Raw genomic sequence first — 11665 nt, 5'->3', positions numbered from 1 at the left:
TAATGTACTTCTGATCTTGTGATATTGTGGTGTAGATTGAAAATCTGATTGACTCGCTTATTTTCACAGAATGCAGCACAAGACTCGTACCGTGAAATGCTGAAGTCAAGAGGTATTACTGTGTGTTAAAACATTCAATTCAGCCATTTTCCATCTGCTGCAATGAGGCAATTCAGCATCTAATGGATAAGGGAACAGAAACTACCTGCAAATAGGAATATCAATGTTAATATTAATCACAAAACCCTTTCTTAGTCCATAGTAGAATGCCAACAACTAATACTTAGCTATGGTTACTCCAAATGTCCCAGGATTTTAGTTCAAAGAAAAAGTTTGTTGAAGGTGTTGTAGCCTTTATTATTTTTAGGAATTTAACAGATGTTCTTGTAATTCCACTGGTTAACTTTAAATTACAAATATAGTACTCTTTTGCAAGTACAAGTACCGACCAGTGTTTCATCACGATTCGTGCAATTGAAGGATCTTCCAAAAACGGTACACTTGTTGATCCTTGTGCCCCTAAAGGATTTTCTCACAAAAGGAAAGTATTGGCGAGAACAGGCGGTGCGTCAAGATCAAATTTAGAGAATCAATATGTTGATAATGGAAGCGGAAACTATAAAGAATGTAGATCTTCTTCACTGATGATGATGCAAGAAGGAAAGGGTAAGAAATGCATGTGAAGTTTGATCCCTTTTTCTTTATCTGTATTTATGGTTATTTAATCTACATATCCTTTTCTTCATGATTCCTGTGCTTAAAGTACCGTAAGATGAAGTTAGAATTTTTGGAACTGTCATGATGAACTCAAAACTATAATGCATAATGAGAGGGATATCCCTATAATTTTTTAATGGCATACCCTTCTCTTTATTGCTCCTATGCTTAGAGTACCGTCAGCTGAAGTTAGAAATTTTGGCACTGTCATGATGAACTCAAAACTGCAATGCATAATGAGGGATATCCCTGTAAGGACTGTTTGATGTCAAGTAAGATGGAGGTTCTTGACTGCATTGACCTAACATCTTTTTTGTCTGAACGGTCAAGATAGTAGGAAAGGCTCCTACTGACACAGTTCTATATATATGGGAGGGAGTTACATGGTCCAACCCTGAAACCTAGGGGGAGTGAAAACACCCACCACCCATCTTGGTAAATCTTGGCTCCTACTGACCTAATTAATATCTTTTGCAAATCTTGGCACTTCGAATACTTTGTTGAGCTTGCTCTTTATCGTGACTTATAAGAAACTCAATTGAGCATGATGTTCTTAGATTTAGTACCATTTTTATCGGACATTTAGATTTGCACTGCCAGCATTTATATTCTATATCCATATCCACCTGCATACCCGTAACTTTTGTCTTGAATGCAGAAAGGTGCGAGTATCAACGATGTCACCTAGGATCTAATTTCGTCCCTGAGCTGCTTGGGCATTTCCTAGCAACTGAAAATTTCTATTTTACATCCAAGGTCCACTGCATGTTCTCATTTTTTTCCCTTGGCAAATACCATTCTTTTCTTAGGCCACTTCTGACTATACATCCTCTTCCAGTTCTTTGGACTAGATCGGTCTTCATCGCTCTCTGATTTTGTGGTTGCTGGAGAGCAACTTTGCAACAAGGACTTGTCCACGCTGAGACAAACGTATCTCAATCATTCAGATGAAGATTTCTCACGGTATTGCTTCTCGTCGGCATACATTGTAGCTCTACTGCACGACAACCTTGGTGTACCATTGGATGACAAGAGGCAAGCATATCATATCAGGACACTATCATTCTTCTTGAGTGAAATTTACCCTTGACTAATCTTATCCGCTTGCTACTTAAAATTTCCTCTGAGCAGGATCGAGTATTCAAATCAGGTCGGCGACACTCATATTGAGTGGGCTCTAGGAGCTTTCATTGCAAATACAAAACATAGGATTCTAGGGGCATCAGGGGCTGCGGCAACACGGGCACCTAAGCATAGACCAGTGCTCGCCGTGCTGGGAGTGTTTCTTGCTTGCGGAGTATTTTTGGGGTTGAGATGGAGGAAGCCCAAGACAAAGATTATATATGATTTAGAGAAAGGCCGATACATTATGACACGCATCAGCTGACGCTGAGCGTTGTGCAGGTGGTGGAGCATGAAGGGTAGCACACTTGTGTGTGGCGTGTATTGAAACGCTGTAGAACATTTTGTTACATACTAATAGTATGTACTGGCATATAATGTACAATTTTGTACTAAATCAGTGACACTTATTTTGGGACAATTTTGTACTAAATCAGTGACACTTATTTTGGGACGGAGAGAGTATATTAATCTTAGCTCAAGTTGTGATATTGTTATTTTGCATCATGAGTACAGATTTTTAAAGTTTCCGTGACATCATATGGCTAGGTTTAGTATAGGTGCAAGGAAACTAGCCCTTTGAGCAATTCTAGCAGATTCGCCCAAAAGCCGCTTTTATGGTGAAAATACTAGATAAAACCACTATAGCAGAGTCGTTAAAAAAGAATGGCGAAAACATATGTTTTTGATGCAAGAATAAATTGGAGGATTTGGCTATGATTCATGCCGGGCCAGTGCTGGAGATCCATCATCAGCATCATGGTTCCCTGGGCCAGTACTGGATGGGACATGGGGTACCTTCACTACTGAATCAGAGAGGGATATTTACTTGTGGTTTGCCCTGGTTAAGGCTGCGCCTTTAGGACTATCGGTTGTTTCAATCACTTCAACCTATCCCGTTCTTAGTCGTATCAAGGATTGATTTGGATTTTGGCAGTCTATTGTGTAGTCTCTTATTATGTTCCCGCAATTATTTCCCTCCACTTTTGTATTTCATTTTTAACGTTGTAAGAGTATTAGTGATCTAAACGCTCTTGTATTGTTTTACGGAGGAAGGACGGGAGAAAGGATCATACGAGATCTGTATTTGTATTTTTCTATACAGAAAAAGGAGTGTGAGGGCTTGGACATCCATATGTATAGGCTACCGCAAAGTTCGCGCAAATATTTATTTAGAAAAGTTTGTGCATATGTTTTTTTTCGAGAATCGTTTGCGCATATGCTAGGTATCGCTAATTGTGAGTGGTTTCACATGGATCCGATCTTCGCTCATTTTATGTTCATGTGTCTCACGTTGGATCCTTCCAATCTACGCTTCTCTTCATCGGCGGGGGTTGCTGTTCTGTTGCGCTGGTCCTATGGGGCCTTAGCACGACGACTTTCCGACTGTCTACTACAATAAGGTTAGCCCGGCTCCGACGAGGGAGGGGCGATGACGGCGGCGCGCTTTCGGCTCGCTCCAGTGTTTGTAGTCGTCGCTACCTGGTCTACGGACCTGGATGTATTTTTTACTTCTGGTGTTCTTTGTAGTACTATCTTGACAGTTGATAAACAGATCATATGTTTTTCTTGCAAAAAAGGAAAAGAAAAGTGAGTGGTTCTACAATGCTCGCCTAGGCGCGTCGGTGTTGGCGAGCCGGCCCAGTTTAGTGTCGGTTTTCGCAGCTTCCACACGGTTTGAGGAAACATTCGGCTGGGTAATTTTAGTGTTCATCTACCAAATTTTTGGGTTTCGGACGGTTTTTATTTTATGTTATTTCTTCATTTTTTTTAATTTTAAGTTCATAATTTTTTTCTAAATTTTTATTTTTTAAAATATGTGAACATTTTAAAATTTATTAATATTTATCCTTAAATTTGAGAATACTTTTAAAATTCATAAAATTTTCCTGTCCAGTGAATATTTTGTAAACTCACATTTTTGTATATTCATGAATATATTTTAAATTTTATTTTTTAATTAAGAAATATTTTAAAATTCATGATGTTTTAAAAAAATAAAGTATAAAATTAATGAAAATGTTTTAAATTGGTGATTTTTTTAGAAATTTTGTGACCATTTTTAAATGAAATAAAACTTATAAAAACATAAAACTGTTGAAAAAAAGTTATTGAGGAAGTTCTTTTGGCACTATGTATCAAAAAAGTTGGCCAGACAATCGCTTGATCTTCCTACCAATGGACCGACCTACTAAGGGCATCTTCAACGTTGTACCTCAAAACGGACAGATCAAATGTCCATAGACACATGCGGATGTGTCCGCAGACAATGTTAGGGGAGTCGGTCATCTAACCATATGCATCAAATCCGGACAGCGGGGTGGGCCAGACAGACTTAGAGGAAAAAACATATGGGCTATGAGGACATGTGATCCAACTGATATTTGGCCAAGCGGAGTGTCCGGACACCCCCAAAGCTCCCCTAAGTTTGGTTTGGGTTTATGGGAATTCAGACGTCCGGGCTGGTCCGTGGACATTTGATGCATGGGGTTGGAGGGCAAAAAGTGCCCGAACCACACAGATCAAACATTTAAGGGCACTTTGATGGACCACAATTGGAGATGCCCTACCATTAGTGATCATGAGCGTTAGATAGCGAGTGTATCATAAAAATACATACGTGGAGTGGGGTCCCTAAAATTTGGGCCCTCTGCGGGGGCACAGATACCTGACCACATGGGCCGACCCGGCACTTCACGGCCCGTGTGGGTTCTTTTATAAAAGGGTTGTGCCATGCCGGCGAAAGGCTTGGCCACAGGGATTGTCATGGCGCGAGAGTTAAAAAGGTTGTCCCACAATGCTTTTGGCCATGTGGCTAGAAATTAAGGGAAACATACAAAAATATAAAAAAAAATTAAGAAGAAATATAGAGAATCTAAAAAATTAGAAAAAAACATAGGAAAACTTAAAAGGACCATATAGTGTGTGTGGTCTTATGGCCTGACTTTGAGAATTGACCTTATTCTATGGCGGGCCCAAGACCAATCCGGACAGTTTATTCACGTTCTATGCCCGGCCAAAAATCCATGCCCGCGTGGCAATGACCCGTATGGATAGGTTCGGTGGCACCTACTGCACTTGCAAGCAGAGTAGTTCCAAGAGGATTTCTTGTGTCGCTGGTGTCGTAGTCATCTGAGAAATTTAGGTCCCTTGTCTTGAGCTGCCATCTCGGTGTTGAGAGGTGGGGGACCTCGGATTTTCAAGACCTCTCTGTTCTTTGTCAACGATCATCATAGTTTTGCGAGAATAAATTTTCTCTCGTTCTTTTGGCGGTGCCATGAGGTTAGAGAGTTTTCTGTCGTCGCACATCCAGTTATTCGGATTTGATGGGTTTATGTTGTTGTGTCAAGCTTTTTTGGTTGGCCTGATTCTTTATGAGGGTGAAATCTTTTATCGACACCATGATGAAGACATAGTGATTCGACGGCCTGCAGTTCTAGGGGATCATCCCTGACACAAGTAAGTCCATCGATCAAGGCTTCCCATCTTTTTGGATGGGCGACTCAAGGCGCTTTCAAAAACCATTATCGATAATGTTCATTCGGGTGAAAGAGTGACAACATCGTTGTTGCAGTCTGTTGCAGCCTCTTTACTGAAGTCTTTGGAGTATTTCTTCGAATAAAGATTGATACCACAAAGGTGTTTTCAAGAGATTTCACTGTAATTCTTGCAGTCATGGGTGTTACTTTGTATTTTCTTGGATTTTCGCTCCAAATCGGGATCATCCTTCTTGTGGAGCCCGAGTGTGATAATTGAATTGATCGAAAGACTTGATTCGAGTCGTGGAAACGGTTAAAGCTTACCTCTAGTAGTAGATGTGCCAGATGTGTATATCGCACAACGTCAGGTACCGAAAGCAAAAAGATCCACATCCAAAATTGTATCGTTTCCTCTTTCCCCTCGCGCTGGCCGGCTTTGGTCGCCTCGCACCACCAACCAGATTCGCGAGCCACCTCGCGCCCACGCCTCCCCCCATTTCCCTTCCCTCCCTCCCCTCGCTTCGATTCCTTCCCTTCCACTCCAAGCAAGCAAAGCCGCGCGCGCCCTCTCCCCCCGGATCCCATGGCGCCGCTCGGCGCCGACGCGGCCGCGGCGGCGTGGGCGGCCGTGCGGGCGCGCGCGGTCGCCCCGGCGCTGACGGCCGCGGTGTGGGCGTGCCTCGCCATGTCGGCCATGCTCCTCCTGGAGGCCGCCTGCATGAGCCTCGTCAGCCTCGTCGCCGTCCGGCTGCTGCGGCTGCGGCCCGAGCGGAGGTTCAAGTGGGAGCCCATGGCCGGGGCCTTGGAGGGGGGCGAGGCCGACGTGGAGGACCCGCCGGCCTCGGCGGGCCGCCGCGAGTTCCCGATGGTGCTCGTGCAGATCCCCATGTACAACGAGAAGGAGGTGAGGCGTCCTCCCAGATTTCCGTCACGGGGTGCTTGGCTGGCACCGCTTGAAAGTTGAAATTGCCTCGTGCTGCTCGCGCTGCTTTTGGCCTTTTGTGCGCGCCCCAGCCTGATTCAAAGTTGAAATGTACCTGCAGCGCCGTACTGTCGAAACTTTCCTTCTGCGAAATGTAGCTTTGGGTGTTGACATTGTCGATAAACCGCTCTAGTCTACGAAAAAACTAGTAGTATCACGCTCAGGACTCAATGAGGAATTAGGGCGGGGTTTGGATAAATGCGTCTCTGCATTGCCTTCATGGTGTCAAGTACAGTAGAACTGTTCTACACTATTACTGTTAAATCATTAGGTGACATTCTTGTTTGTGTTGTTATGTGAAAACAGTTGCCAACATAGGTCTAGCGTTTTGTTTACATCTCTCGGCAGCTGACTAGCAATGCCAGGTTTTGCCTCGCAATAGCTTTCTGCTAAGTTTGAAATGTGGCTGAACCACTGAACGCTGTTCTTATGTGTCTTGCTGATTCATTGTATTTGACACAAGGACTGTTGCTTATTCTTATTTTATGCCTTTTGCAGGTGTACAAGTTGTCCATTGGAGCTGTTTGTGCTCTCACATGGCCGCCAGACCGTATTATAATCCAAGTCTTGGATGATTCAACTGATCCCATTATTAAAGTAAGCCTAGATTGCAGTGACAAGGTTTCTTGATTGAACAAAATTAAATGTTTGGTTAGTAAGTTTTGGATCAAATTGTGGTTGCTGGTGACGCTCACGTGAAATGATTCATGCACCAGAATGCTTGTCCCAAATAAACAATTAGTATATCTGCATCAACATATGAAAGTGTGTATATGCAATTTTACACCTGCTTCCAGCACCCTTCAGATGTAGAGACAACGGTGTCAGAAACATGAAAGTACAGAAGAATGCATTACATTCAATGGTTATACCATGTACATTCAACATCATAATTCTGTGAAATGGTCAAGGTTGCATATTAATCTAAGCATGGGTAAAGTATTACTATGAACTGGATTTTGGCCCCATGGAGACTGCACCTTATCTCTATGCCTCGTCTAGTTGAACAGCTGACATACGTACTAGTTATAAACCACTCTTGTTGAAGTCTTCATGACTTATTTTATGATCTTGTACTAGCTTACTTTCTTGTCGGTTATTTTTTATTCAGTTACATGAATAGGATAATTTGATTGCTTGAAATTTCTGTTGACTATGGCTTAATGCACCAGACACAATCTGATTAAATGTTTATGAAGTAGTCAAGGTTGCTCTATTTATCTTGGAAGGCAATAATAGGTGTGAGGACAGCTTGAATTCCACATGCTAAGAATGTATACGAGTATACGAAGTGAAAGATAGTCTGTTTAATACTCCTAGCTGTATTCAGATTATTGTGCCACTGTATGATTTTAATCATTTTTTCGTAAGTGCAGGAACTAGTGGAGCTTGAATGCCAGGAGTGGGCCAGCAAGAAAATTGACATAAAGTATGAAGTTAGAAATAACAGGAAGGGATACAAAGCTGGAGCTTTGAAGAAAGGCATGGAACATGTATATGCGCAACAGTGTGAATTCGTTGCTATCTTCGACGCAGATTTCCAACCTGAATCTGACTTCCTTTTAAAAACTATACCATTTCTTGTGCATAACCCGAAGATTGCGCTTGTGCAAACACGCTGGAAGTTTGGTGAGCATAACCATTATATTTTTTAGTATATGCACGTAGTTAAGACTATCTGATTGTGCATGTTCTGGAGTGAAGTACCTAGATATGGATTTGCATGATATCTCCAACTCCAAGAAGTATTTGCTATTTAAGATCAGGAGTGTTTACTCAGAAAGTAATGGAGTCAGCACAAATGCTAGTCCTGTCTTGATAAAATGTGAGATTCTTGTTATTGAGATGTTTGAAGCTGAAATTTCACCTCAAAACTCTCGTGCTTACCAGTGTCGGTAGTCGTGCTCAAAGTCGGAACAATATTTTCATGGCTTGAAGTGATACTGGTTAAAAATGAAACTGTTTTGGGTAAATATTTTGATGTGAATCTTTGTCGTATCCTATGACAGAAATATCAGTCTTTCTACTCCATAGTGGTCAGTACTGACATAAATTTGGGCACAACTAAATTCTGAGGCACTTATTTTGTCCTATTATGATTCTCTTGGCCTTCAAGGCCTCAACGATACTGGTGACTGCAGTAACAAAAGGCTGTGGAACCTTTTAACATGAAAAGATGGCTAACAAATTTCACTCAAACTTCAGTTTAGCCACTTTGATAACTTTTTCCCTTAAGATTATTATTGAAGATTTGAAGTTCTGATGCAAGTTCTCCCCCTTCTATATGAAAGTGATAATATTGATAACTTGAAGTGAGGATTTCTGTTTATTCTGATTACAGGATGTTCCTGACCTGGCCTTTGCCCGGGCGCTTTTGCAGTGAACTACGATGCTTGCCTGATGACAAGGATACAAAAGATGTCCCTGGACTATCATTTCAAAGTCGAGCAGGAATCAGGCTCATTTATGCATGCTTTCTTTGGTTTCAATGGTAAGAACTAATCTTATAGCCATTTATTTGAGACTTCAATGAAGCCTGACACTGCTAGTTTCTTGAAATGGTTCATTTGAATTTAAATTAAGTGATTAATAGATTTTTTTTTTGTCAACAGGTACAGCTGGTGTATGGCGGGTATCTGCTATTAATGAGTCAGGAGGATGGAAAGATCGCACCACTGTGGAGGACATGGACCTGGCTGTACGGGCATGTCTCAAGGAATGGGAATTCTTGTATGTAGGTGATATAAGGGTATGTTTTGCGGTCTGCAATTCCAAATAGTTGTTTTTCATTGAGCATGCGCTATACTGTATTATATTGTGCCCTACATCATTACAAGTACAAAACTTACACAGGTCAAGAGTGAACTCCCAAGTACCTTCAAGGCCTACCGTCATCAGCAGCATAGGTGGACTTGCGGTGCTGCCAATCTCTTCAGAAAAATGGGATGGGAAATTGTGACAAACAAGGTGTGCCTTCTTGAACCTCACCGCAAAAGACAAAATGAATATCATGTAATGTTTGTCATCTCATTATGCAGGGGGTATCAATATGGAAGAAATGGCACCTTTTATACAGCTTTTTGTTTGTACGGAGGGTCATTGCTCCCATCCTCACATTCTTGTTCTACTGCGTTGTCATTCCATTATCTGCCATGGTTCCTGAAGTCCATATTCCTGTCTGGGGGTTGGTCTATATTCCTACCGCCATTACCGTCATGAATGCCATCAGAAATCCTGGGTATGCATTATTTGTTTCGTCCAGAGTACAGCTTCATGTGCTTGTTAATGTTGACATCTTTATATGATCTTATCTTGTACGCCAGGTCTCTCCATCTGATGCCATTCTGGATTCTGTTTGAAAATGTGATGTCCATGCACCGTATGCGTGCAGCTCTGACCGGTTTACTCGAGACTGCGCATGTGAATGATTGGGTAGTTACTGAGAAGGTAGGAGATCTGGTGAAGGACGACTTTGATGTCCCACTCCTTGAACCACTGAAGCCCACTGAATGTGTCGAGAGGTACGTGAACAAACCTGTAGTGTAACAGTTAAAGTTTGTACTCCAACAATTATGTCAAATTGTGCAAGAACCAAACAAATGTTGAAGAATGTGCTTCAAACCCCAACATTTGCCCTTTGCAGGATTTACATCCCTGAGCTCTTACTCGCGCTCTACCTCTTGATATGCGCCTCGTATGACTACGTGCTTGGAAGCCAGACATACTTCATGTACATCTACCTCCAGGCCTTGGCATTCATTGTATTAGGGTTCGGTTTTGTCGGCATGAAAACTCCGTGTTCATAGAATGTTCCTAGGACTGCAATCAAGCTCGATTTAATCTGACAAGGGCAATCTATATGAAATGGGACATCATACAGGTTTATAGGTTTTAGTTTATACAGAATGGTAGATGAGTATTGGATTTGAGGGTTCGTGGAATCCTAGTTGTACAATGATGGATGGCCAGGTTGTATTCTTCTAACTGCTTTACAGATTTTTTTTCTTTATGATTATCTTGTGTAGATTCCAAGTTATTGAGACTGTAATGACACCATGAAAGGCAATGAAATACAGGCATGATACATTATCTTTTTTGTACCGAGGTAGAGCAGCAATCATTTTATTTGCTCTCTTTCTCTTATTTGCTGTCTCGTGCCCATCAAGGCAGAGCAGTGAGCCGTTCGAACCATTGCTACGCAGCTAGAGAGGAGTCGCGCCCCCTGGTGCACGCCCGTGGCGTTCTTTATTTCATTTATCAAATACCGATGGTATAAATATCAAATTCCTGAAGCAGCTATGTTATATTTTTTGAGTCAGATATGATGCGGTTCATAATAGCACCAGGCTAGTCCCCATCTTGGTAGAAGTCTCATGCATATACACTACTTTACACATTACACATACACATAATACTAAAGTTTAGAGGATACACAAGTTAACTGACGCGAGCCGGTTGTATTTTTATCCAATAAATAGTGTACGTTTGCGTGTTAATAAGCCAAAATACGTTATTCGCAAAAATTAAATAAAAAAATAAGCCTAAATACATCACTGGCAATGATAAAATGAACCAGCTAACATCCAGCCAGCACCGCTGACAAATCGAGGCATTCCAAAGACACATTCTGCCAGCCAGCACCTCTGACCAATCAAGGCATTCCAAAGGCATATTCCACAAAAAGAAAATCACGATAACCTGCAAGGAACACATCAAGTAATATATAATACAATAAGCTATGAAGAGCGGCACTGTTATTATTTTAGTAATATAGATCCCAGCTAATGCCTGACCTTTTACAATGCACATTTTTTTTTTTCCAGTTTCTGGAATTTAACATCCTCAACCTTTTGGCATTTCAAAAAAGATCCTCAACAGCATCAACTGAACGCACCAAAGCCATGCTGAATTGAAGCATGCAGATTTGGTACAACCTTTTTGTTTTGAATTTTCACCGGGGGCGGGATAGACCGACGCACTAGCTATTCGTGGCCAGGCAGGAGAGCCAGCAGTCGACGCCACCCCTGTGATCGACTGATATATAGGCGTTGCGAGAAAGGACAACATCATCACAACATCATTGTCTTATGCCCCAGAGGGAGGGAGTGTCCCCGTTGAAGGCGGCTCCATTTCGGTGCTTCCACAACCACTAGTAGCATAGCAGCAAGAACGTCAGGGTTGTGCGCCGCAGGGCAATTTCATCGACAGCCAGCTCACGCGGGGATGAAGTCGCGTCCACGAGAGGTGAGGCCCAACACGTCCTTGAAGCGCACGACAAAGGGACATCGGAAGAGGAGTTAGTCTGCGCTCTTCGACACGTCCCCGCAGATCGACCAGTTGCAATCTTCCACAACGAGGATGTTTT

The 11665-nt window shown here is 42.1% G+C and overlaps 2 protein-coding genes across 3 annotated transcripts in view; both read left to right on the top strand.

Moving 5' to 3' along the window:
• The window catches only part of LOC123143692 (probable apyrase 6), a 4934-nt gene extending 2604 nt beyond the window's left edge, over positions 1 to 2330 (top strand). Inside the window, exons 4-8 of one of the 2 annotated variants that reach the window (XR_006470981.1) lie at positions 70 to 112; positions 481 to 666; positions 1048 to 1152; positions 1376 to 1473; positions 1556 to 1744. Coding sequence is in view for 1 of the 2 variants with exons in the window: in XM_044562645.1 (XP_044418580.1) it covers positions 70 to 112; positions 481 to 666; positions 1376 to 1473; positions 1556 to 1752; positions 1849 to 2104 (780 nt within the window). In the remaining variant the exon portion in view is untranslated. Of the gene's footprint in view, positions 1 to 69; positions 113 to 480; positions 667 to 1047; positions 1153 to 1375; positions 1474 to 1555; positions 1753 to 1848 lie in introns of those variants that run through there. The other variant, XM_044562645.1, reaches the window with a different exon arrangement.
• A 3443-nt stretch (positions 2331 to 5773) lies between these two features.
• LOC123143691 (probable glucomannan 4-beta-mannosyltransferase 4) lies at positions 5774 to 10400 on the top strand. The gene is made up of 9 exons (XM_044562644.1): positions 5774 to 6222; positions 6799 to 6897; positions 7677 to 7929; positions 8681 to 8791; positions 8913 to 9049; positions 9154 to 9267; positions 9339 to 9538; positions 9624 to 9821; positions 9944 to 10400. Exons 1-9 carry the CDS (start codon positions 5902 to 5904, stop codon positions 10104 to 10106), a joined length of 1596 nt encoding a protein of 531 aa, XP_044418579.1. The 5' UTR covers positions 5774 to 5901; the 3' UTR covers positions 10107 to 10400.
• Positions 10401 to 11665: the final 1265 nt, after the last annotated feature.

This window comes from Triticum aestivum, chromosome 6D, assembly GCF_018294505.1.
Source record: "Triticum aestivum cultivar Chinese Spring chromosome 6D, IWGSC CS RefSeq v2.1, whole genome shotgun sequence".
Classification (NCBI taxonomy): Eukaryota; Viridiplantae; Streptophyta; class Magnoliopsida; order Poales; family Poaceae; genus Triticum; species Triticum aestivum.
The sequence above is the reverse complement of the archived record's forward strand: the minus strand, read 5'-3'. Positions and strand labels throughout refer to the sequence as shown.